At 48.0% G+C, this 26,841-nt stretch overlaps 1 protein-coding gene across 5 annotated transcripts in view; it reads left to right on the top strand.

Moving 5' to 3' along the window:
* LPIN1 (lipin 1) overlaps positions 1–26,841 on the top strand; it is a 128,441-nt gene that overhangs the window by 13,092 nt on the left and 88,508 nt on the right. For all 5 annotated transcript variants that reach the window (XM_060169955.1, XM_060169954.1, XM_060169953.1 and 2 more), the window contains exon 2: positions 18,039–18,095. In XM_060169955.1, coding sequence (XP_060025938.1) covers positions 18,039–18,095 — 57 coding nt within the window. The remainder of the gene's footprint in view (positions 1–18,038; positions 18,096–26,841) is intronic.

Raw genomic sequence — 26,841 nt, 5'->3', positions numbered from 1 at the left:
GCTGAGCAAGCAGCTTTAGATCCCAAGTCGTAGTGTTTGTAAAGTGCTTAGCAAACAGCCAGTGCCCTGCACAGGCCCTCACCCCCTTTCCTTCTCCCATATCCCCTCCTCTCCTTTCCTCCGAGACACCCAGGGCTCTGGTGTTGTCCACTTTGTGTCCCAGAGGAAAACCACAGGAGGAAACTCATTTAAATTGCTCTTCTCCAGATGTTTTCCTTTGATAAAAATAGAAGAAAGGGCAGTATTTAGTTCAAAGTTTTCATTTAAATTTTACTGCCACTTACTAGGTCCATCTTCTGTACCCTTGGGTAAGCCCCACGATACAGAGGTAAGTAGGATCCTGGCCCTGAGACCTTGGGATTATATTGCAGCCTGAGAAATTTAAGGCATCGAGACCAGCTAAAGTGGGGGAGACATCTTCTTTTGGGTGGCGGGCCAGGCTTCCTTATACAGATCATACCCCCTAGGCTTTCTGCGGCTCGAGTCCAGCTGTGAATGGAAGGAAGCTTTGAGGTCATTGTGACCGACAACATGGATCCAGCAGGTGGAGCTAGAGAGTCAGAGACATTGACGAGCCAGGGAGAGCTGGTCCTTGGGGTCTTGGGAAGGTGAGTTGGGACAGTCGTTTTTGGAAAAGACTATGCACCAGAATCCCTGAGCAACTTGTGTGTGTGTGTGTGTGTGTGTGTGTGTGTGTGTTTTTAAAGACTACAGAATCCTAAATGCCATCCCTATGGAATCAAATTGCTGGCATTAACAAGTTGCCCACGTGACTCTGATGTGCTGACAGGTTTGGGAAGCACTGATCTAGAGATTCTAGGCTGATCTAAATGTGGTCCAGGCGCTCTGCTGAATGGTCCGGTCAGCAGTCTGAGAGCCCTGTGTTGGTCCTCAGACCAGCGGCAGCATCTGCATCACCTGAGCGCTAATCAGAAGTGCAGACTCGCAGACTCCACCCCAGGCCGGCAGGATCGTAAACTGCCTTCATAACTAGAGCCCTCTGGCTGGCTCAGAGGCGTATCAGAGTGTGAAAGGTCACCGAGAATGGCTTCTTGCTTACCTGGGCACCCAGCCCTGCCATGGGAGCTCCTGGAGGCCGGGTTTGTATTTTGTCCTTGGCGTCTCTCTGAGCCTCAGTTTCCTCATCTTCATTGTATCTTCTTCTCAAGGCTGTTAAGGGAACTGATGTCGGACTCCCATATTAGACTGTGAAGTCTTTGAGGCAAGAGCTATACCTTTAAAAAATTTCTGCCCGCTCAGTGCCTAGCATTGAGTGAATTGGTCATTTTGGCATACAGGATTATAGAATCCTCAAAACAGAAAAGACTTTGTGGGTTGTATAGAACAAGCGACCCCGCGAATGGATGCAAAAGTTATGGTGAGGTTGACAGATGTTTCTAGGGTCAGATGCTCTGTTATTGTCACACGAGCTTCCTGCGAGAGTGCACTGCTACAGCTCCTGTTCTCCATGAAGCCTTTCTCCTTCCCATGGCTCATCAGAGCTGACCTCAACTTCCCGTCTTTGTGAAGGTCTGGGCCCTGGGCCCTCTGAACTTCTGTGCCATTGAGTGTCAGTACCACTCGTCTGCCCATGAATCCTGGACTGTCTTCCTTGTATGTTCTGGAAGTTACTGTGTTGTCTCACTGTACGTGTCAAGGTCTTGGAGGGTAGGACCAGCGTTCTTCGTGCTCCCCACCTACTCCCCAGCCCAATACCTAGCATAGGACTGAGCCCATAGTAGTTACGGCTAACTTGCTGAATATCTGTTATTTAAAAAAATATATGAAATCTTTCATAGATATAAAAGTTATGGAGAATAATATAATGAACATCTGTATCCCTACTACTCCTTTGAAAAATAAAAAAAGATTATTACAGTTGAAGTGCTCTAGGTACCACTCTCCAATCATGTTCTCACCATCTGTGAATCTCCATGACAGCCCATCATCTGTGACATCATATGGTTTATTTGTTTGATTTTGCTGCCCATCAAATAAGCATCTTAAAACCAAGGTTCAAGGCAGTCATGAGACTATAATTAATTCAATTCCATCACTCAAGAATAATTATTGAGAGCCTATTATATGCCAAGAACTCTGCTAGAAATTTGGGACGCATCAGTGAACAAATCTGACCAAAACCCAAACAAAACAACTAAAAAATAAAGCCTCGCTCTCATGGAGTTCACATCTGGGCAATCCATGAACAGTAAGTATACTAAATATGTAAATTATCTAATGCACTAGAGGTTAAAAGTGCAATGGAAAAAAATGAAACAGTACAAGGATCAGAGATTCTGAGGTGGAAAGGCAGACTGTGGTCAAACGTGGCTTGTGGAGAACGTGATGTCTCAGCAAAGACTTGAAGGAGATGAGGGAGTTGGTCATTTGATTTGGGGGAAAACATGTTCCTGGTGGAGAGAATAACTAGCGCAAGGACCCTATGGTGGAACCTTTGGGGACCAGGAAGAGGCTGAAATGGAGTGCAAGGGGGGTGGGGCATCAGGAGATGGTCAGGGTTGGGGTGGGGCTGGAGTGGATGGGGGAGCTTTTAGGGTTTTCCAGGACGTTATGAGGACTTTGGCTTTTATTTTGGCCATTGCCGGGTCTGAGTTGAGCACAGCAGTGATGTCTTCTGACGTCTGGGCCTGCAGTGTGGAAAGTAGTTTGTAGGATCAGAGAAGCAGGAAGTCCAGCTAGGAGGCCACTGAGAAGATAAGGGGGTTCCAACTAAGGTGAGAGCAGTGAAGGGGGTGAGAAGTGACCAGATCCCGGACACATCCCAAAGGCAGAGCCATCGGGATTTCCTGGTGAACTGGGTATGGGTGTGAGAGAAGCAGAGAAGGTTGCCCAAGCCCCTGAAAGTCTATAGCTGTCATCACCCAAGGTGGGGGCGAACCTACAGGCAGAGCGGGATGGGGGTCAGTGGAGGTCTGCACGTGCTGAGTTGGAGAATTCTGCTAGATTTCACAATTGGAGATAACGAGTAGGCAGCTGAGTATATGATTCTGGACTTTGGAGAGAAATTGGAGCTGGAGATACACAGTCAGGAGTCACGAGCCTTCTGTAGGTATTTATAGCCCTGAGACTCGATGAGGTCACCAAGAGAGTCAGTCAGCTCGAGAAGAGGGACAAGGTGGTCCCTGGAGGGCGGAGGAGAGACCTGCAGGAAACCTAGAACTAACATTGGAGCAGGAAGAAAAGACAAGGGCCTTTGGTGTCCTGGAGGTCAGAGAAGGAAGTGTTTCAAGGAAGGGGGAGTGAGAAATTGTGTCAAACGTTGGGTTTTTTTTTTGTTTTAATTAATTAATTTTATTTTTGGCTGCGTTGGATCTTCATTGCTGCGTGCAGGCTTCTCGTTGCGGTGGCTTCTCTTGTTGCGGAGCACGGGCTCTAGGTGCGCAGGCTTCAGTAGTTGTGGCTCACGGGCTCAGTAGTTGTGGCTTGCGGGCTCTAGAGCTCAGGCTCAGTAGTTGTGGCGCACAGGCTCAGTTGCTCCCCGGCACGTGGGATCTTCCTGGACCAGGGCTCGAACCCGTGTCCCCTGCACTGGCAGGCGGATTCTTAACCACTGCGCCACCAGGGAAGCCCTCAAACACGGCTGATGGATCAAAAACATGATTAAAGACTGAGAATGTTGATGGGATTTAGCAACCCGGATGCCACTGGTGACCCTGACGAGGACAGTTCTGGTGACAGAGTGGGGGAGGCGGGGAGCCCCTGACGCGGGTTTAGGAGAGAACAAGAAGATGCACCTGAAGAACACAAGCACGAACGACTCTTCAGAGGCATTTGCTGGAAAGGGAAGCGGAAACGGGCAGCAGCCAGCAGGGGAATCAGGTGAAGAGAGGAGCTTTGATGGGCAATAAACAGGCAAAACAAAGGGAGAGCGTATTTCATGGTTGACTGGGTGGATCAGCGGGGGAGATGGGCAGGTTGGTGATGCGTTAAGAGGGGCTGCACTCCGTCCCTGGTGCGGGGCAGCCTGCTGAGTCCCTAAGGCCTGATGCACAGGCTGGGGCAGGCTGCGGGCCTTCCAGCCAGAGCAGGAGAGGCGGGCGCAAAGCAGCTTCATCCGCAGCAGCGCGGCCAGCTCGGCCTGGGCCCAGGGCGCCTCTTCCCGGCCCCGCATCAAGCCACAGGCCACCAGGGGCTGCTGCTCTGAGCTGTGACGCCCTTGTGCCCCTTTCCCCGCTGCGGGGATTCTTTCCCCCTTTTGGCCTTGAGACCCCCATCCACCTTCACAGCTGAGCTCGGCTGTCACTCCCCTGTGACTCTCCCTGTGTTCCTGCCCTGTCATCATGCTCTCTTTTACCTGGTTCTCAGGTTAGCAGGCGTTGGTGGTGGGGGCCTGGGACCCCTCAGAACAGGGACCTCCACCCTGTCTCTGGGTACCCAGCCTCTGGCCCAGAGAAAGGTGTTTGTTCCCAAGAACAGAGCTGCGTCCTAGCTCGAGTGTTTCCCTAGCTCGAGTCCCGAGAAGGTTGCACCCATTTCTGTGGAGCTCTGGCTTATTCCCTCTTTGTTCCTAAGTGAAGCCGTCATTCAAACAGGCAGTCCCCAAACCCGAGGCCCCCTGTGTGCCCCAAGGCCAGGCTCCTGCACGTTCCAGAAGCCTCGCCCAGCTCCTGTGTTTGTGGCAGCCCTGAGCTCTGACTGCCCTCCAGGCTAGAGCAGCAGCAGCTCCTGGGGGCCCGTGGCCGCTGCCGGTGTTGGGGGTCAGGAAGGGGCCCCTCCAGCCACTCTGGACCACACCAGGCTTTGGTTCCTACTTCTCCCTGCTTCAGCCTGAAAGCCCGGCCAGCCCGAGGAGTCTGTGCATCAAGACTGAGGGATTCAGCCTGCCCCCCCAGCCCTGGGAAGCTTGCATTTGCGGAACCTTGGTGACCTGCTGGTTCCTTTCTTGCCTGTCATTGGTAGTGACGGTGCTTGGCCGGGGGACAGGGAAAGGCCCCCCTCACAGGCGGGCTGAAGGGAGGAGCTCTTGGATGGCCGTCGGCGGCTGAATACCTGACTCCCACCTGATTAGCCTCTTGGCTGTGGGCACCTGGCAGAGCCTGGTACCAAGCCCCTCCTGGGTCCCGCCCCATTTACATGCCCCTCCTCCCCATGTCCCCAGGCCACCGGCCACCATCAGAGGGAGGGCTGTCATGCTTCCCTCAGCTTTCGGTGACTTCCCAACCTGGAAACGCCAGGCTTTGCCTGCAGTCCTGAGTGGGGCATAGGCGGCCGGATGGCCAAAGAATGTTACCGTGTCCAACGCTGACTGCATTGTCAGTTTCTCCCGAGCAACAGACAATCTTTCCCTCCAGTGCCCCTCCCCACAGGTCCCAATTTCACAGGGATGTGGGTGTCTGTCATCTGGGTCAGCTCAACCCATGGTGCTCTGGGGTAAGGCTGGCCATGTAGGGGCACATCGTGTCCTGTCCTGTCCTGATTCTCCTGCTGTCGCCTCCCTTGCCCCTTGCCCACTCTCCAGCCTGGCGGGGGGCCAGCTTCACCGCAGCTGTCCTAGGAGACCAGATGCTTTCGTAGAAGGAGCTGAATGTACGCAAAGTCAGGAGGCTTTCTCCGAGTTCTTTATGTAAGAGTCCTCCCCGGAATCAGGGCTGCTGTAACTGGCTCTCTCCTCAACTGCCTCTTCTGAGAAATGCAAGAACAGTATTGCGTGAACCTAATGTCTTCAGGGGAAGCAATTTCTTCATCTTCTTGGTGGTTGTTTATACATAGAAACCCACCAACTTTTGAACTGATGGATCAGGGCCCGATTGTTTTTTTTTTTTCCCAAACATGCCTTCCCCGCTTACTCTGTACCATTCCCACCCTTCCATCATAAACTCCTTTTCCTCAGAGCAACTGAATTTGCTGAGCGTATTTAATCTGTGGACACTGTAGGTAAAAAGTTTGCTCTGTTTGTTCTCTCCACAGGCTGTCTGTATCTTAAAAGATGAGCTTATTAATCCAGACAAATACTGAGTTGGTAGATGGCATAGGAAAGCTATCTTTTAAAATTGAGATATAATTGACATGTAACATTGTATTAGTTTCAAGTGTACAGTATAATGATTTGATGCATGTATATATTATGAAATGATCACAGTAAGTCTAGTTAACAGCCAACACCATACATAATTAAACATTTTTTTTCTTGTGATGAGAACTTTTAAGATGTACTCTCTTAGCAGCTTTCAAATATACAGTACAGCATCGTGAACTGTAGTCACCATTGCATCCTCAGGACTTGTTTTATCACTGGAGGTTTGTCTCTTTTGACTCTCTTCATTCATTTCATCTAAAAGGAAACGAAACCGAATGCATAGACACGGAGAACAGGTTGCTGGTTGCCTGGGACTCATTTTTTTTTTTTTTTTTTTTGCGGTACGCGGGCCTCTCACTGTTGTGGCCTCTCCCGTTGCGGAGCAACAGGCTCCGGACGCGCAGGCTCAGCGGCCATGGCTCACGGGCCTAGCTGTTCCGCGGCATGTGGGATCTTCCCAGACCGGGGCACGAACCCGTGTCCCCTGCATCGGCAGGCGGACTCTCAACCACTGCGCCACCAGGGAAGCCCACCTGGGACTCATTTTTAAAAGCTGGGCTTTTAAACTCTGCGGCATGTGGGCTCTTCCTGGACCAGGGCTCGAACCCACGTCCCCTGCACTGGCAGGTGGATTCTTAACCACTGCACCACCAGAGAAGCCCCTGTGCTAAGTGTTTTAAATTCATTCACGTTCAATCCTCATCATAACAATATAGTCTTATCCCCATTTTACAGGTGAAAAAGTTGAAGCACAGAAAAGTTAAGTGACTAGATCAAGATGGATAGTTTGTGATGGGTCTAGGATTTGACCTCAAGCTGGTCAGATTCTAGAATCTATGTTTTAGTCACCCTCTAAAAAGCTACTTGAATTACTAATTGGTGTATCCAAGGCTGATGTGCCCTTTCTGGTTGGTTGGGTGTCTGTTTGGTTTGATCAGTGGCTGTACTAAAATTCTTAACTGTTTTGTGTAATCCCCCTGGGTATATCGATACCTTGATGTTATCGTGGCTGCTTCTGTCGAGTTCCACCTTCTGGGCTTGTTGCTCCAGGAAGCCAAGTGTTTTAAGCAAGATTTGTTTTTTTCTGGTGCCGTAAGACATGTGGACACAGAAATGACTGCCATGAAGGAAGAAGTTTGTAATTCTCACCGATCCCTAGAAACAGGAAGCAGACACTCTATGCAGGGTCACACGAGGAAGCACCAGGGTCAGTCAGGAGGTAGAAGGAGAGAGGGGAACATATGGGCAAGAGCCTTTATTGTGGTTTCGGGGGTAAGGAATGGACAGGCAGGGTCAGCAGGCTTCGGACTGGCTGGTGTGAATGATTGCAGCAGGCTCTGGGGGTTGGAGCTGTCCCTGGTTGTCTGGGCCCTCTTCCTGGGGTGATTAGGACAAGTGGATAGTGGCCCAGAGTGTGAGCATTTGATCAGAGAGGTGGTTGAGTTAAGGGCTCTGGACTGGTTGCTTTGCATATGAAAGGCAGGCCCCTAAAGGTCATCAAGCTGGGATCTGAAGGAGAAACCAGTCAGGGAAAGCTGGACTTCAACTGCGTCACTTGTAAGAGTTTGTTTTCTTTTTTCTTTTTTTTTTTTTGGCCACTCTGCTGCAAGGCTTGTGGGATCTTAGTTCCCCGACCAGGGATTGAAGCCGGGCCCTTGGCAGTGAGAGTGCAGAGTCCTAACCACTGGACTCCAGGGAATTCCCATAAGAGGTTTTTATGCTTAAGAAAATAAAGAAGTAAATACTGCTGCCTTTTCTTTTGACTCACAAGACCAGGTGTTCAGTAGCAGAGAAACGACACTAATTTCTCTTCTTGGCTACTCGGGGAGGGGTAGTCTCTCCAGGATCAGCAAAGCTCTAGATATTAAAGCATTAAATACAGAAAATAAAAAGACATGGTTAGTACACCATGGAATGTGGGTGCTTGAGACAGACAAACCTTGGCTTACTTGGCGTGGTCTAGAGAAGAAGATCTTAGTGAGAGCCCAGGGCTCTCTCTTTGATGAGACCTGCATGGAGAGTGTGTCAGGATGGTAGCAGAGAGGGCTTGGGCCAATCTCCCTTCCTCTGGCCTTGGTGCAGTCTTGTCCCTCATCCCCATGCCACAAACATCTCCTGTTTTCATTCATTTTTACTGCCCTCCCTCCCCCCCCCAGCCCTCCCAGCCCTCCCAGCCCTCCCGTGTCTCCTTCCACTAGCCTCCCCATTCAGACTTGTCTTTTTTTTTTTTTTTTTAAGATTTTTGATGTGGACCATTTTTTAAAGTCTTTACTGAATTTTTATTACAATACTGTTTCCGTTTTACGTTTTGGTTTTTGGCCGCAAGGCATGTGGCATCTTAGCTCCCGGACCAGGGATGGAACCTGCAACCCCTTCATTGGAAGGCGAAGTCTTAACCACTGGACTGCCAGGGAATTCCCCAGACTTGAATTTCTTTTATAAATTTATTTCTTTCATTTATTTATTTTTGGCTGCATTGGGTCTTTGTTGCTGCGCGCTGGTTTTCTCTAGTTGCAGTTGGGGGGGGCTACTCTGTTGCGGTGCGTGGGCTTCTCATTGCGGTGACTTCTCTTGTTGCGGAGCACGGGCTCTAGGTGCACGGGCTTCAGTAGTTGTGGCACACGGGCTCAGTAGTTGTGGCTCACGGGCTCTAGAGTGCAGGCTCAGTAGTTGTGGCACACGGGCTTAGTTGCTCCGCAGCACGCGGGATCTTCCTGGACCAGGTCTCGAACCCGTCTCCCCTGCATTGGCAGATGGATTCTTAACCACTGCACCACCAGGGAAGTCCCTGAATTTCTTAAAACTACTTACTACCTTACCTTCTCTGGGGGGGACGGTGGAGATGGGAGATGTGGATGACTGACCCCCAGGGTTGGAGACCACACCTGTTACTTCTGCATCAGAATGTCCCGTGAATGAGTTACCAGACACACAGAGACCACCATTTGCTCAGTGGAAAAGGGATTTCAAGATTGTGTGGTTTGAGGAAACCCTACATTTTATATTCCCTTTAGGAGATTGACAGCATACAATGAGGTAGTAAGGAAAGAAGTTATGCAGGAAATAAATCTTTGTCTGTTTTATCTGGTGTTTCCAGAAGTATCTACCCCACCACAGAACTGGTTTTTGCATAAGACTTACTACCATCCCACGAGAAATCCTCGGGGCAGGCTGCCCTGCTTGTCGGGTGGAGTGGGGCGTGGCTTGGCTCTGAGCTGCCCACTCATGGGCTTGGACTGATGCTCTTACAGGGCCTCAGGTGCCCCAGGAGCCCGAGGTCACTGCCCCCAGAACTCTGGGCTCTCATCTTGGCCTGATCCTCCCTGGGTCCCCAGGCTCCCGGCATCCCAGGGCATTGTACCAGGCCTTGCTTCTCTCTGGATTCCCAGATCCCGGCACAGTGCCTGGCAAACAGTGGGTGCTCAGTGGTTGCCTGTATTGAACGAATTCCCCAATAGAACTCACCAATTAGAGGCTATGTCCTTGTTTTCTAATCAGACCTTATCCTTGTATACGCACACACACACGTGAATACATCTATGGTCTGTGTGGGTTCTTCTTAAAGATAGGCAAGGAGGCACGTTAGCACTGGGATTGGATTTCACGGGGGAGAGTCGTCCTCATCATTTTGCCATAAATACACAGACACAGAGAAAATAAGAAGACACACAGATAAACACACAGAAGCACAGACTGTGTAGATACAAGCAAACACATAGACACACTTGCAAAACTAGGCACAATCACAGATGTGCAGATGTAATTTTACATGTAAACAAACAGAGAAATAGAAACCAGACGCCCTCCCCCAACACACATCCTCTGTTCTGGCTACTTATTCCTCCAGAGCAAACTGCTTCACAAATTAGTGCACTTACACAACAACTATCTCATTATATCTCATGATATCGTGGGTCAGGATTTGGGCAGGACTTGGCTGGTGATGTTTCGCCTCCTCATGTGATGACTCAGTGAACCTGACTGCTAGACGGGCTGGTCTGGATGGACCACGCTGGCTTCCCTCACGTGGCTGGTGGTTTGGCGGCGGTGACTGGTAGGCCGGCCTCAGCCGGGACTGTTGCCAGGATTGCCTGCAGGGCCTCTCAGACGTGCCATCTCAGGGTAGTCAAACCTCTTGCGTCGCAGCCGGCATCCCCCTTAAAGAGCATTGCAAAACGCGGAGGGGATGCGGGAAGGTTTCTAATGACCTCAAGAGTTGAAGAATGTCACTTGTCCTGCATATCACCGAGCAAGCAAGTCTGTTAGGCTTCCTCAGACTTAAGGGGAGGGCTGTTAGGCTTTATCTGTCAATGGCAGCAAAGAATTTGAGGCCATCTCTGATCTAACGCCACACACACACACACACACACACACACACACTCACACACATTCTCTCTCTCTCACACACACACACACACACACTCACACACATTCTCTCTCACTCACACACACACACACACACATTCTCTCTCACTCACACACACACACACACACACTCACACACATTCTCTCTCTCTCACACACACACACACACTCACACACATTCTCTCTCACTCACACACACACACACACACACGCACACACACACAGGCTTCCTGCAGGGCTGGGAGATGCTGCCTCTCTTCATTGTCCTTCCAGTGGCTACACATGAAGTACGAGGCTTGGGTAAGAGCCTGTACTGGGGGGGTCACTCCTTTCAGGGGAGAGTTCTCTCCTGGAAATTATATCTCAAGTACTTGCAGGGACCGACACCACCTTCATCTTTCCTTAGGAAAAGTACGAAAATCAGGCCATCCGCAGTCCCCTTCCTTTACCAGTTGCCTGCAATGCAGATGGAGTGACGCTGTGGCTTAGAGGTCAGCCACACCTGGGTCAGATCCCAGCTCACCCACCCCCGCCTGCTAGCTGTGTGACCTTGGTCAAGTTCCTCGACCTTCTGAGCTCCAGTGTCCTCCTCTGTATGTTGAAAAAGTCACACTTCTGTACTTCCGTTCAACGAATATTTATTGACTATCTTCCGGGGGTGCGATGGTGAGCACAATAGGCGCTGTCCCTGATGGAGGAAGCTGTCATTAGCTGAAGAGTTGTGCAAACAATTGTAACTTTGCCAACTGTGCTAAGTGCCAGCAAAGAGCAATAAGGTGCTATCGGAGGCTGCAGTCATGATGTGATCTCTGTCAAGGAGGCCAGGGACCGCTTCTCTGAGGTGATACTTGGCCGTGGTCTGGGGGATCCGTAGCAGCTAGCCAGCTGAAACGTGTCTTGGGCAGAGGAAATGGCATGTGCAAAGGCCCTGTGGCTGGATGGAATAAATTGAATAGGAGGTGGTGAAAGGCCAGTGTGACTGGGTCAGAGAGATCAAAGTGTGCAGGTGGGAGATGAGACTGGACAGGTGGGTGGAAACTTTGTTCACCAAGTTAAGGAAGGGTTTAAAAAATTGTATACATTTTATATATTTATTTGAGTGGTTTTACTCATGGAGGAAAAACGACCAGATCGTGTTTCAGAAAGATGCCCTTGGCTGCAGCAAGGAGGATGGACTACAACGTGGCAAAAGGAGATGTGGGCGATCCCATGAGGAGGCCGTGCCAACAGAATAGTGCCCCCTGAGATGCCCATGTCTTGATCCTCAGAACCCGTGAATGTGTTAATCACATGGCAAAAAAGAATTAAAGTTGCAGATGGAATTCAGATTACTCATCACTGACTTTAAAATAGGGAGATGATCCTGGATTACCCCGGTGGGCCGGACGTAATCCCATGAGTTCAGAGAATGGGTCAGAGACGTGGGACATCAGAGGCACTCAACCTGCCCTTGAGAGCTTTGAAGATGGAGCAAGTGCTATTAACCTCATTTTGTAGTTGAAGAAACTGAATTTCTAAGACATGAAGTGACCTACCCAAGGCCAAGCATTATTAAGTATTATAACCAGGGCTTAGATCCAGTTCTCTTGAGTACGGACTCTCTTTCCATTTCTACACTAGTCGAAGGGACCCTGGGGGACCCAGGTTAGAGTCTGACTGGGTCCAGTTCCCGCACCACCTGTGGTGTCCTCCTCTTCACCCCGTCTCCTTCCAAACAGAGCAAACCCTTCCTTATCCTCATCCCTTACTTCAGATCGTATTGACAGAGGGTGCTGGGCTCAGAAGAGGGGGATCTTGGCATTGGAATCATGATGTAGGAGGGCACGTGCATTTAGGCTTATAGAAATTTGGAGATAAAGAGCACTTAGTGTAATTCTGTCCTTTGACAGAAGAAAAACTGAAACCCAGAGAAGGGAAGTACCTTGTCCAAGGCCCCCTCCAAGTTAGTAAGACAGTCAGGACTAAATCCTGAATTGCTTCCTCCCCAGACCAAGGCTCCTCCCACTGCACCCTGGGCTGTTCCCAGGTGTTCCTGGAATCCTCAGCTGGCGTTTGGATGCATTTTCCCATAAAAGGAGGCTGTATAAACCGTACTGCCAGCAGGTCCCTGGTTGTACAGCTCAGCCTTGCTTCAGTTCATCTAGGCCATGGCTTCCTCTGCCTTTCCTCCCTTGGAAAAATGAACTCACTTGGATGGAACTCTTTCTATGTGAAAATGTTACTCTTTATTTAAAAAGAAGTTCAGATGAACAAATGAACCTTAGAATGTGTAAACTGGGACGCGCCTGGCCTATCACTGTGGACTTAAGGCCTGATGATCTGGAAGACTTTGTCTCCGAAGTCTCCCTCTTTCTCCTTCTGTGTGGTGGGAGTTCTGTGGTCCAAATGCTTCTCCATCAGTGAAACGGCAGCAAGAGCTTTGGGGTCACGCAGACCTGAATTTGAATTTGGATTTAGGCCCATATATGTGACCTCCAGCAAATCACGGGCAAAGGCCCTACGAGGAACACAGGAGACTGTGTCCTGGACTTTGATCTTCATCAGGCTGCCATCGAGATTCAAATTCACCTTCATTGAGCACCTACCATAGGCTGGTCGCTTTCAAGTACATCTCTCACTTAATTCCCACAGCAGCCCCGAGGTGGGTAGTGTCATGTAGGTTCTTTAGAAGAGGAAACGGAAGCTCAGAGAGGGTGAGTCAGTGGTTCAGTATTATTCTACTTATAAGTGGCAGAGGCCCTGACCAGGACCAGTCTTTGTGGTTCTATTTCAACTGCCCTACACCCCATAATGATTAATATAGTCACGTGAACAAGCAAATCAACACAGCATAAAGGAAAAGACAAGAGGAAAGTATCTATCTATCTCCTATCTATTATTCTATCTACATTTACTAGGTCCATTCTCCAACCATTTTTTCATTTCTCTGTATCTGTCTGTCTATCATCTATCTGTGCATTACTGTATCTATTGAAGGACAAAAGATGGTTCAAAACATAACAGAATTTCTGTCTTGATCAGCTGAGGCTGTTATAACAAAAATACCACAGACTGGGTGGCTTAAACAACAGAAATTTATGTCTCATAGTTCTGGAGGCTAAAGAAGTTGTGGGTGCAAATACAGTTTAGTTCTGCTGGGAGCCCTCCCCCTGGCTTGTAGGTGATGTATCACCTTCGTGATGTATCCTTACATGGCAGAGAGAGAGCTCATTTCTCTCCTATCTCTTCTTTTAAAGGCACTAATCCCATCACAAGGACTCCACCCTTATGACCTTATTACATCTCAAAGACCCCACCTCCACATACCATCACACTGGGGATTAGGGCTTCAAATATGAATTTGGGAGGGACACAAACATTCAGTTCATAGCAGTTACATATGTCTAAATTAAGTGAGGAATAAAAGAAAATAAGAGGTAGAGGCAGAAAATAGAGCCAAGAATGAGGCTAACACAAACATGCGTTTCATAGAGTCCGGCTCATTTATAAGGAGTAGAGCAGAAGTGTGGCTCTGGCCCCCAATGTCTCAGGAAAGACCTGAGCAATTACACATTTCATGGTATAAATAAGGTGAAAGCAAACCAGCTGTTCAGAAGATGCTCACCTGTTCCTGACACTGAGACTTCCGTGCTATCATCATCCAGGATTAGCAATTAAAATTTGTGCACTGTTGTTTTACACAGTATTATATCTTTTCTTTCTTACATCAGCTCCAGAACTATTTTATTTTTCTCTCCCTTTTACAGATGAGAAGATTGAGGCTTAGGAAGGTTAAATTCCTTGCTAAAGGCCATACAGCTCTTATTGGGAGAAGGGGGTTCAAACCCAAATTCATTTTTGGCTTCCCCCATGGTTGCTAACTGCTTGGTGCCCAGGGACCAAAGGTTGGGCTTCAAATTTTGCGTTAGAATTTTTTTTTTTTTTTTTTTTTGTGGTACGCGGGCCCCTCGCTGTTGTGGCCTCTCCCGCCGCGGAGCACAGGCTCCGGACGCGCAGGCTCAGCGGCCACGGCTCACGGGCCCAGCCGCTCTGCGGCATGTGGGATCTTCCCGGACCAGGGCACGAACCCACGTCCCCTGCATCGGCAGGTGGACTCCCAACCACTGCGCCACCAGGGAAGCCCTGCGTTAGAATTTTGAATGACAACAGACAAATAGCTGTGGGGTGGAATGAGATTATTTTCTTCTTAGCTTTGAGAGAAATGACTGTTGAAATACACGGGTTCACCATTTTTGGTGTTCTTGTGTTTATTTTTAATCTCTGAAATCAAAGCAAATTTCTGGGGGGTCAGAGTCATTGCTCCCATGGCAGCAAAAAATATATTTGGTACTTGATTAGAAACTTGATTTTTAATTGGGACCAAATCCAAGCATTGTGAATTTGAACTGCTGCCAGTCTTCCTAGCCTGCCTCGTGAGTGTAAAATCCGTGCAACTGTTGTACCCAGCGAGTGCTGGCGGGCATGTGACTATGTTTGTGTCCCATGAGGAATTTGAGTTGGGTGGTTCAGAACATCTGTACCCAAGTGGCATGATTTTTTGCAGAATGCTGTAATACTCTAGAGGAGCTAAAATGGAGGTAGTAACTGGACTTCCAGAAGTGTTTCAAATGCACTGATTGGTTGAAACCAGGACTGAAATAATTACTATATTAAGCAATTTATAGATGCAGAAACCAATCGCCTTGCCCGCTCTCCCTACCAGGATCTGGACTTGAATAGAATTCCTTAACTCACATCTACCTTCTTTCCTGGGTTCTGTCTTAGAGGAAAATCTATCCTTTTTATTACAGATCTTCCAGAATACTCTAAGAGTCCTCCCCAAATTTACCCTTTCAGTTTTCCTCATTGGTTGATGCTTAATGATACCATCATCTACCAAGTCACCCAGGACAGAAACTTCAGTCATCCTCAAACTCTCCCTGTTCTTCACCCATCCGACCATCCGAGTCAATCACTAAGCCCGGGGGCCTCTCCCACTAGGCAGCGCTCACAGCCGCCCCTTCCTCTTCCCCCCCACTGTCACCACCTTCCTTCACACCCTAGAATAGCCTTCAAAGAAAAAAAAAGGGAATTCCACGGCCGTCCAGTGGTTAGGACTCCGCGCTTTCACTGCTGAGGGCTTGGGGGTTGAATCCCTGGTTGGGGAACTAAGATCCCACAAGCTACACGGCTAAGGGAAAAAAAAAAAAAAAAGCCTTTAAATTTGCTTCTCTGCGTCCAAAACACAGATGTCAGAGTGATCCTGTAAAACACGGGCCTGACCATCCCGCCCCTCGGCAGCTCCCCACCGTGTACAGTCACCGTTCTCAAACTCTGTTCTCTGAAGCCAGGGCTCTGCACCCAGCCTGGGGACTCCAGGCCTCTTCTCTGAAATGACCATAGCATTCCCCTTCTATTTTTTAAAAAATTTATTTATTTTTATTTATGGCTGTGTTGGGTCTTCGTTTCTGTGCGAGGGCTTTCTCTAGTTGTGGCGAGCGGGGGCCGCTCTTCATGGCGGTGCGCGGGCCTCTCACTGTCGCGGCCTCTCTTGTTGCGGAGCACAGGCTCCAGACGCGCAGGATCAGTAGTTGTGGCGCACGGGCTTAGTTGCTCCGTGGCATGTGGGATCCTCCCGGACCAGGGATCGAACCCGTGTCCCCTGCGTTGGCAGGTGGATTCTTAACCACTGCACTGCCATGGAAGTCCCCTTGAGCCTACTTTTTAAAAAATTTAATTAATTAATTTATTTATTTGGCTGTGTTGGGTCTTCGTTTCTGTGCGAGGCCTTTCTCTAGTTGTGGCGAGCGGGGGTCACTCTTCATCGTGGTGCGCGGGCCTCTCATTGTTGCGGCCTCTCTTGTTGCGGAGCACAGGCTCCAGACGCTCAGGCTCAGTAGTTGTGGCTCACGGGCCCAGTTGCTCCGTGGCATGTGGGATCTTCCCAGACCAGTGTTCGAAACTGTGTTCCCTGCATTGGCAGGCAGATTCTCAACCACTGCGCCACCAGGGAAGCCCCATTCCCCTTCTATTTACATACGGGCTTCTGCAAAAGGTTTTGTTTAAGGAGGACATTTGTTAAAAAAAAGGAACTTTGTTTTTAAATGACCCCACTCTACGCATGTCTCCTGACTGCAGACCATCCCGGGCCTGCTCTGTATCACTTGCACACGATGGGATATTCTCCAGTCCTGGGCGCTCCTGGCTGTTCCCCAAACATATGTGTGGTGCCTTTGTTTCTTTGAACACACCCTCTTCTCTGCTTGGAATGGAATTTCTCCTCCTCTCTCTTCAGAGAGCCCCACTTATCCTTCAGAAGTAGCTCAGATGTCACCTTCTGTGGATGGCGCAGAACCTTCATTATATTCCCCGCAAGCAAACTATTGCCTCTCTCCCGGGCTCCCACCCGACCCTGGGCATGTCTTGGTGGTGGTCCTGGCCATGAAAACCTTTTCTACATGTCTTCCTGCCTGCCCCCCACTAGATCATGAGTGACTCAAGGACAGGATTTCTATTTTACTCATCTCCTTGTTCCCACTACCTAGCAAAGCACTTGGCCCCTGCGAGAAACTAAATGAACCATCAGGTAAAGCAACACCAGTAATTATCTGCCAATCAACAATATGGATTGGAAAAGCTAAATGCCGTAGATGAATAGCAGGTAGGGTGATAGGCAAGGGAATGAGAGGATGAGGGAAATAGGAGTAAGGGGCTTCAGGGGTTGTTGATTCTGGGCTGCTTTAGTTTCACTCAGAACATATATGTTTTTTTAAAATTTTACTTTATTTATTTATTTATTTGGTTGTGCTGGGTCTTAGTTGTGGCCCGTGGGCTCCTTAGTTGTGGCATGTGAACTCTTAGTTGCAGCACACATGTGGGATCTAGTTCCCTGACCAGGGATCAAACCCGGGCCCCGTGCATTGGAAGCACAGAGTCTTAACCACTGTGCCACCAGGGAAATCCCAGAACATATGTGTTTCTGAGTATAACTTAAGTATAGTTTAAGGACTATGAAAACGTATCACATCCCTTAGGCTGGGAGCTCTAATGGGGGCCCCTGTTGGAAAAGCAGACTGTGCAGGTCCTACTTGCTTGGATAATTTCATACCAACAGTCTTCACAGCTCATCTGTGCATGAGGCTTTGCCCTTTCACCGAAATAGACTCAGTGAGTGCTCACTACACACCCATCCATTCCAGGGTTGTTGTTATGCCCATTTTACAGAGAAAGCTAGCCCTGTGCAGTCGTACAGCCAAGAAACAGTAGAGGCAGCCCGTGAAAGCATGTCTTCGGACTCCAAATCCCATCATTTTTCCATGTTGCCTTATCTCCTGACGTTTCCCCAATAGGTCCATGTGCTCTGGGAAGGAGGAGACCACAGAGAAGTAAAGGAGTGGGAGAGAGAGATTTACGACCTCACGATGTGTCGTTTCTTACCAAGACCTCACACTCTGAGTGTGTTCAGAAAAAACCTCACCAAATCCTTCTTCTTACTGCATTTCCTTTTTTTTATTGAGATATAATTCACACACCATAAAATTCACCGTGTTAAAGTGTACAGTTCGGTGGTTTTTAGTGTATTCACAAGGGTGTGCAATCGCTACCACTAATTACAGAACATTCCCATTAAGTAATTTCTAATGTTTTTGTTTTCCAGATTCCAATAATGAGAGACCCTGGATGGATTCGAAATGTATGGTCTTCAAACATTAATGTGAGTAGAGTTGCTATGAATGCCCTAATTATATCAATACTTTGACATTTCAAGATGAGAGAAAATACTCTTTGACAAACAGGTTTATTGCCATGGATACATGCAGTCCCCAAACCAGGACTCTGCCATCCGACTGAAGCTTTCAGAGTTGGCCTGTCGCCCTTTCTAAAGGTTTGATGAGCCCCAGATGAAGCTAAGAACATTATGGCTAGTTTCTAACCTCTTCTCCCTGCGAGCCAACCTCTGCCACGCATAGATCTGATTTTGTCACCTCCCTGATTAAAAAGCATTCAATGGGGCTTCCCTGGTGGCGCAGTGATTGAGAGTCCGCCTGCCGAGGCAGGGGACACGGGTTCGTGCCCCGGTCCGGGAAGGTCCCACATGCCGCGGAACGGCTGGGCCCGTGAGCCATGGCCGCTGCGCCTGCGCATCCGGAGCCTGTGCTCTGCAACGGGAGAGGCCACAGCAGTGAGAGGCCCGCGTACCGCCAAAAAAAAAAAAAAAAAGCATTCAATAGCTCCCTAATGCCAACAGGAAAATGTTCATATCAGGTTCATGCCATTCGTTTGCCCTTAACGGACTGTCACGTTTATTTAATAAGAGCCCTTGCGGCTGCCCCTGAACCCCTCAAAGCCCTCCTGAAGATTCTGCCTCTTCCTCCTGTACCCATTGGCCCCTTTTGTCACTGCCCTGTGCCTGGTCCCCAGGCCTCAGCTGGGCCCTGCAGGTTGTCTCTGTGACTGTACTTAGTGCTTTGCTCTCTGCTCTTTTGGGTCTCCCTAGACCCCGTGTTCAGCAGCCCGAGGGCCAGCACCACGCCGCCCCCACGCCCACGCCAGCTTCCAGGTTCTGCTCGTGAATCTGGCTCGCTGAACCTCTGGAGTCCGGGGGGATAATTTGCTGAAGCATCCCTGGCAGTGGTCCACCTGCACCCTGGTTCTTTTCTCACAGTATGTTCGTCTCGCCCTCACCTTGCCTAAGTTCAGCAAGTTCATACAACCTGCTCTACCCCATAGATTTTAAGCCTGGGATCCTTTCCTGTGGAGAAGAGGCTTGGAACAGCTCAAGGAAAGGCTTTTGGAATAATCCAGGGAGGAAGTGATAAAGCCTGAAGACTTATTTGTCCTGACTGTGGCCTGTCCTAAACCTTGGGGATGTAGAATGAGAGTAACACTTGGTGTCTCTCTCAAAGAGCTCAGTGCGGAGAGAGACTCTGGTCAGAGTGTGGACCGAGAGGCCTAGGGCAGGGCCAGGCAGAGGGAGAGATTCTTCCTCAGATGAATCCGGGGGCTCCAGTTAGGTGAATGAAGAAGGCTGCCGAGGAAGGCCTGGCCCCGGCGACGCTGGGAGGACCGCAAGTTCTATTGATACTTCCCAGTGGATTGGCAGAGACGGGGCCCAATCAGAGGCCAGGAATCTTAAGCAGGGCAGGCAGCTAGTGGCCTCTGAGCCTGGAGTGAGGGGAGCCGTCCTCTATGGAGGAGAGGAAGGGCAGGAGGTCCCGGTAAGTGAGCTGCTCCGCCTGTGGGTAGGCGGGCAGGCTGGCCATCACGAGGTGGTCTGATGCTGCCATTCTCTCTGGCCAAGTCCCCTTCTGCAGACCTGGGGGCTGGAGCCCATGGCCACCGGGTTTCCAGGCCCAGCCTCCGGCCCAAGGTGCAGGGCAATGGCCATGGTTACAAGGGAGGCGGTCTAGGAAGGGCATCTGTTGAGCCTCTGCTGCCGGGCCCTGTACTGGGCCCGTCACAGAGCTCATGCGGTAACAAGACAGGAAGCGATGGACAGGGGATGTGAAATAGGAAGTTTCTGCTGCAAGGGCGAAATTACAGAAAATCTTACCATCTAAGCAGGGGACCTGGATGTGGAGTCCAAAGTTCTGGTCACATCTGCCACTTAGAGTACGCGTGACATCGAGCAGGTTCCCTAACTTCTCTGAGCTTTAGTTCCTTGGCTGTACGTTGGGAGTTCGTCCGATCGTGACCACAGAGTGCTTGCTGTTCACCACCAGGCATTGTGTAGAAGAGAAGAGGGCTTGGAACTCAGCTTGGAGGGGTGGGGCAGAGAGTTTAGAAGCAATTCAGAAAAATGCTTCTAAGAGAAAGTGAGTCTTATGCAGAGTCTTGAAAGAGGTGTAAGCTAGCCAGGCACGGAGGTGAGAACTGGGTGGTGGGATTGGAAGAAGGGAAGAGTGGGAGGTGACAGTGGAGGAGAAGGGAGCAGGGTGCTCATGACGGGGGGCCTCACTTGCTTTTCTAAAGACCTTGGACTTTATCCTACAAGTAATGATAATGGGGGGTGTTGGCACTGAGGGGCCTTAAGCAGGCAGTGCTATGTCACATCTGCAGCCCTGTTCCAGGGTAGTCATGGGATGGGGCTGGAGGCAGGGAGGCCATTTAGGAGGTCATCGTCAGCCTGGTTGAGCTGAAGTGCGTGGTGGACAGTCCAAATGGAGGTTTCCAGAAGGTAGCTGGACGTTCGGTCTGGAGCTGAGAGGCAAGGTCAGGACTGGAGATACCGATCTGTGGGTCAGCAGTGTTGCTGAAGTCTCCAAGGGGGACAAAATCACCCAGGGAGTGTGTGTGGCCAGGGGTGGTGGGCGAGGTCACACAGGTGGGTTTCCAATCAGAACCTCTACTGTCACAGCTTTTGGTAATTTTTATGTTGTTATCCTTAGAAGATAGGTTCATAAATTCCAAAAATGCTTAGTGATGAGAAAACCCAAACGAAGGGAAAGTACAACAGGGCAAGAGAGTAGGACTCAAAATCTCTGTCTTTGCCTGTCTGTCTCTTTCTCTGTCCCTGTCCCTGTCTCTGTCTCCTACTTATTGTGCAAATAAATGTTCTAGGCACGAGGGTACACTGATGAGTGTGTCGTGGCTGGTCTTTTGCTTGAAGGGCTCACCAACCAGTAGAGCAGATAGGGGCATACGAAATGACGCAGCGACAAGGCTCTGTGAAACGTGCCGTGATGGAGTTCCATGTGGGCTGGTTAGTACAGAGAAGCCAGTGATGAATCCTTCATGGACCCGAGGAATGTCCGAGGGAAGGCTTTCCTGGAGCTCCAGCTCTCAGTTTGAAGAATCTTGGTCTGGCCGTGGGATGCAGAAACCCCCCAAATACACACCAGCATACCCATCCCTGTACACATGGAGGTTCATTCAAGGCAAAAGGCCCCGAGTTCTGGAGGGAGAGTTGAGCAATGAAATGTTCACCCAAACTGCGTAACCCGTCTAACTCAGGCGAGGGAACGTGGTACGGTTAGTCACGTGAAGCCTCCCTCTTGGCCAGCCTGTGCTTTGATTGCCCCATTTCTAACAAAAGCATCAATTCTCAGAATTCTAGGTTATCCTGGCACAGTTACTTGGAACCATATTTTTCTTATTCCTTTTCTTTCTTATCTTTCAGTTTGAAAAAGGACAGGATTTAAAATGTCTTCTTGGATGGAGAGCACATTTTGTGCAGAGAGGAAGTGGCTTTTGGTTAGATTTAAATTAATTTTTGAAAAATTTTATCCAAGTGCTTCACGTGCCTATTTTCTAGAAAATCAACTAGGAGATGCTGACTCACGACTAAAGCCAACTACTTACGTATCTTCTTTGCACCTTATCCTATGGAGTTACTGATAAACTAGCTGATTCTCACAGAGCGTCATATGCTAATGCATCCTCCTTTTTCAGACTCTGCCATTTATGTATAATCTTATCCTGTTTTAGTTTGTTCTTTATTCAGACTCTGCCTTTCTTATATAGAGAGTTTTTCTTGGGGAGAGGTGTGTTTTTCCTGGAAGTTATGTTTGCCTTTCTTTTTCCTTGTTAGCAGGAAAAATTTGTGCTTCCCATTCCCTGCCTGTCCTTTCTCCCCTGCCCTCCGTCCCCACAACACACACACATAATGTCCTTAAGCTTTGACTTTAGTCTATCACTTGGAAACTATCACAGTCTTTATTTTTAAGTCCATTAACTTGTTTTAATTGGGATCTATTTATCTTATTTGGATGACCATGATTTTCATATAGCACTTTGGTTTTCTTATTTATTTAACAAACTTTATATGGTGCTTACCAAGTGACAGGTTCTCTCCTAAGAGTATTACAAACTTAACTCATTTACTTCCTTATAGTAATAAGTTGGTCTTATTATCTTCAGTTGAGAGATGAGAAAATGAGCACAGAGAGGTTGAGCCACTTGCTCAAGGTCACACAGCTGATAAATGGCAGGATTAGGATTCAGACCCACATCTTCTAGCTCCAGAGACTTTATTCCTAAGCACTGCAACATGCTGCCTCTATAAGAAGTTTTTCTCATTCAGTAGTTTCTAATTCTTTTCTTTTATTCCTTGCACTTAGTACTTTTATCACGTTCTCTAATTTTTCCAAACTCTCAGCTCTCTGTGCAGGAGTCCTTTTTTTTCCTATGACCTCTCTCTGCAGGAAATCTCTCTTCCTGCTTGCTCTCAGTCTTCTGCCAGAGCTGTCATCTTGGGAGGCTCTCACTACATCCACCTTTACCCAGATCCTTGTTTTCTTCTTAGCTCACTCTTTAAAAATAAGCAAACTGGAGTTTTGTTTTCATGTAACCTCCCAGAAAAGGGAGATAGAAGATAAGTTTTCGAGCCCTTGCCTGTCTGAATCTCCTTTTTAACTTGACTTCACATTTGATAGTTTGGTTGGAATTAGCATTTGAGGTTGATAATTTTTCACAGAATTTGAATGCATTGTTTCACTGACTTCTAATAACCAATGTTACCTCTATGCCAGTCTGACTTTTGTTCCTTCCTGGGTGACCTACTATTACTATTTTCTACCTGTAAGTTTTTAGGGTCTTCAACTAATCCTCTGTGTCCTGAAGCTGCACAGTGATGTGCCCAGCAGTGGATCATGTCTCATTCATTCTGCTTAGACCTTGGAGCACACGTCTGTACTGTCCTAGTGGACAACATACTTGTAAGCTAATGAATATCAGCAGATTAAATATGTCAACAGACTAAAGGAAAATGGAAAACAGATAAAGAGTGGCGACTGGAGACCCATGAAGTTCCCCTCTGTCTCTCTTATCTCGCATAGCCCAGCTTTCTGGCCTACAATTGGTATTTTCATTCACTTAATCTTCTACTTTTGTTATGATTCTTTTTGGCAATCAGATTTTTCCTTTAACAGATTCTTTTTTGTTCTCCAGTCTTTTTCTCTTTCACAGCATTCTCCTGTTTTTTGTTTTCTGAATGAAATAACTTCCCAGATCTCTCTGAGATTTGAATTTGGGAATTTCTTCCTATTAATTTCTCTTCTGTTCCCTTCATTATTTTTATTTCTTCTGGAGTCAGGTTTCCCCCTGTCTGTCCTTCTCTCTCTTGCATGTTGCAGAGTTTCCTCAAATGTCTGGTGATTGGCAGTTGACTGTATGCCTGGGGTAGGAAGGTTGCCTGGAAACTCCCATGGCTGGGGTTCACTCTAACCAGTCAGGGAGCCGGTGGTTACCCGGGGAACAGTGTGGTTCTGGCTCCGGCACCTGTTTGAGGGTCTCCTGGGCAGGTAGCCCCTCCCTTGGCTGCAGCCCCCCTGCAGGTATTCCATGTTGTAACTTGCTCCGTGTTATTTCTTTTTCTAAAATTTTATTTACTTTTTATTGAAGTATAGTTGATTTACAATGCTGTGCCAATCTCTGCTGTACAGCAAAGTGACTTGGTTCTATACATGTAGACATTCCTTTTTTAATATTTTTTCCATTATGATTTATCACAGGATATTGAATATAGTTCCCTATGCTCTACAGTAGGACCTTGTTGTCTATCCATCCTATATATACTAGTTTGCATCTGCTAATCCCAAACTCCCAGTCCATCCCTCCCCCCCCGCCCCCCCACCTCTTGGCAACCACAAGTCTGTTCTCTGTGTCCGTGAGTCTGTTTCTGTTTTGTAGATAGGTTCATTTGTGTCATATTTTAGATTCCACATATAAGTGATATCATATGGTATTTGTCTTTCTCTTTCTGACTTACTTCACTTAGTATGATGATTTCTAGTTGCATCCATGTTGCTGCAAATGGTATTATTTCATTCTTTTTCATGGCTGAGTAGTATTCCATTGTATATCTGTACCACATCTTCTCTATCCGTTCATCTGTCGATGGACATCCATGGCTGTTTCCATGACTTGGCTATTGTGAATAGTGCTGCTATGAACATAGCGGTGCACGTATCCTTTTGAATTATAATTTTGTCTGGAGTGTGCCCAGGAGTGGGATTGCTGGATCATATGGTAATTCTATTTTTAGCTTTCTGAGGAACTTCCAGACTGTTTTCCATAGGGGCCGCACCAACTTACATCCCCACCAACAGTGTAGAAGGGTTCCCTTTTCTTTTCTTTTTTTTAATGTTTATTTATGTTTATTTATTATTTATTTTTGGCTGGGCTGGGTCTTCATAGCTGCGCTGTCTTTCTCTAGCTGTGGCGAGCGGGGGCTACTCTTCGTTGCGGTGAGCAGTCTTCTCATTGCGGCGGCTTCTCTTGTTGCAGAGCATATGCACGCAGGCTTCAGTATTTATGGCTCGCGGGCTCTAGAACGCAGGCTCAGTAGTTGTGGCCCATGGGCTTAGTTGCTCCGTGGCATGTGGGATCTTCCCAGAACAGGGCTCAAACCTGTGTCCCCTGCCTTGGCAGACAGATTCTTAACCACTGAGCCACCAAGGAAGCCCTAGGGTTCCCTTTTCTCCACACCCTCTCCAGCATTTGTTATTTGTAGACTTTTTAATGATGGCCATCCTGACTGGTGTGAGGTGGTACCTCACGGTAGTTTTGATTGGCGTTTTTCTAATAATTAGTGATGTTGAGCATCTTTTCATGTGCCTACTGGCCATCTGTATTTCGTCTTTGCAGAAATGTCTATTAAAGTCTTCTGCCCATTTTTCGATTGGGTTGTTTGTTTTTTTGTTATTGAGTTGTATGAGCTGTTTGTATATTTTGGAGATTAAGCCGTTGTGCTCTGCGTTCTTTCTTTACTCAACCTTTCCCTTTGCTTTCACCTTCCAAATTTGATTAGATGTCTTTTCCACAGAAGATGGCCCTCCTGTTCTCTCTCTTCACTGTTGTAAGTTTTTAAGTTCTGAAGTTGCCTTGAAATTTAATGAGATGCAGTGTCTGGAAGTAAAGGGAAAATAAACACCCGTGTTTGTTCTGCTTCACCTGCTACCCTGCCCCAGGATTTTCCTCCTTGTTCAGCATTGTTAATGGAGCTATTCTGTGCGTGTCCGATGACATTCACTGTGTTCCTATCTAGAAATGCACTGCATATCTCTTACAGCCGATTGCGTTCCTTAGCCTGAATCACGATAGCCCCATTCTGCCGTACACGTCCCGGGTGGACTAGTGCCAAGCACCAGCACAGTCAAATCCAACAATAATGTATTTAATTAGAATCTTACAGAGAATGATTATTCCCTGTTCAGTGAATGCTTAGGTTTTATAGAGATGTCCCAGGGCTCCTTTCTCACTTGTGATAGCTAGAAACGTTCTATGAACGTCTCATTTTAGTGTGTATTCCCAATCCTCCCTTTCACCAAATCCTTCTCCCACCCCAGCGGGCATCCTGCTCTGAATTGTTTGTGTTTGTTTTCTCTTGCTGGACACACTGTGTATCGACTTATCTTGAGCTCTTTGAGGACAGAGGCATCTCTTAATCGTTAACCCCCCACTGTACCTAGCACAGAGTAAGCACTCAGAAATGGCTGGTTCAGGACATGTCAAACCTGAGCTTTCCAGTACGGTATCCACCAGCCACGTGTGTCTCCCGAGCAGCTGAGATGTGGCTGGTCCAGACCTAAGTGTGTTACAAGTATAAAATACATACTGGATTTCAAAGACAGTATAAAAGAAAAGAACGTAAAATATTTCACTAGTAATTCTAATATTGATCACCTGTTGTAATGGTAATATTTTAGATTTATTGACTTTAATAAAATATTTTATTGTAAAAAAGAGAAATGGCTGGTTGCATAGATGGGTGCATTCTTTGTGACTTCCCTCCTGCCTCATTCATGATAAGGGCACTGGTACCTTTAACACCAGTGCATCCCTAGTTAGTCTATTTTTATTAGGATGAATATATATATATTTGCAACCAGGCATTATGACCCCTATATAATAATTATGCATACATTTCAAAATACTTATTGAGCACCTACTAAGTGCCAGAAACGGTGCTAGGTATTTAGACAGAAATGGTCTTTTCCTTCCTGCAGAGTCTGTCTGCTGGGGAGAGATTTTACAATAATTGCACACACAGATGGAGCATTTAAACTATGCTCAGTACATTGAATGGAAGATATGCAGAGCAGTGTGAGTGTCTAACAGGGAGAACTGACATAGATGGGGACGTTAGTGATGCTTGAACTAAGGTTGAAGAATGAGCAGTGGTTAACCAGGTGAAGAGGGGAGAGGATTCCATGCAGGGGGAACAGCAGGTACAAAGGCCTGGTGGTAGAAGGCAACAGGACAAGCACAAAGACAGGAAAATGATCCAGCCCAGCTGGAGCTTAGACTGTGTGGAGAAATAGCGGAACCAGAGCAGCCGGGACAGCAGACACGCAGTCAGACGTTTGATGCTGGAGAAGCGGGCACGTGTGTGTGTCAGAGAACCGTTTCCCATTCAGATGCTCTCTAGCTGATCCATCTGTCTGTGAGTCTCCTGAGGACACTGCAGCTGAGCTGAGCATCAGTGGAGCAAGTCGTACCGCGGCGGGTTCGACGCTACG

The sequence above is a fragment of the Lagenorhynchus albirostris genome, chromosome 13 (genome assembly GCF_949774975.1).
Source record: "Lagenorhynchus albirostris chromosome 13, mLagAlb1.1, whole genome shotgun sequence".
NCBI classification, from domain to species: domain Eukaryota; kingdom Metazoa; phylum Chordata; class Mammalia; order Artiodactyla; family Delphinidae; genus Lagenorhynchus; species Lagenorhynchus albirostris.
The sequence above is the reverse complement of the archived record's forward strand: the minus strand, read 5'-3'. Positions and strand labels throughout refer to the sequence as shown.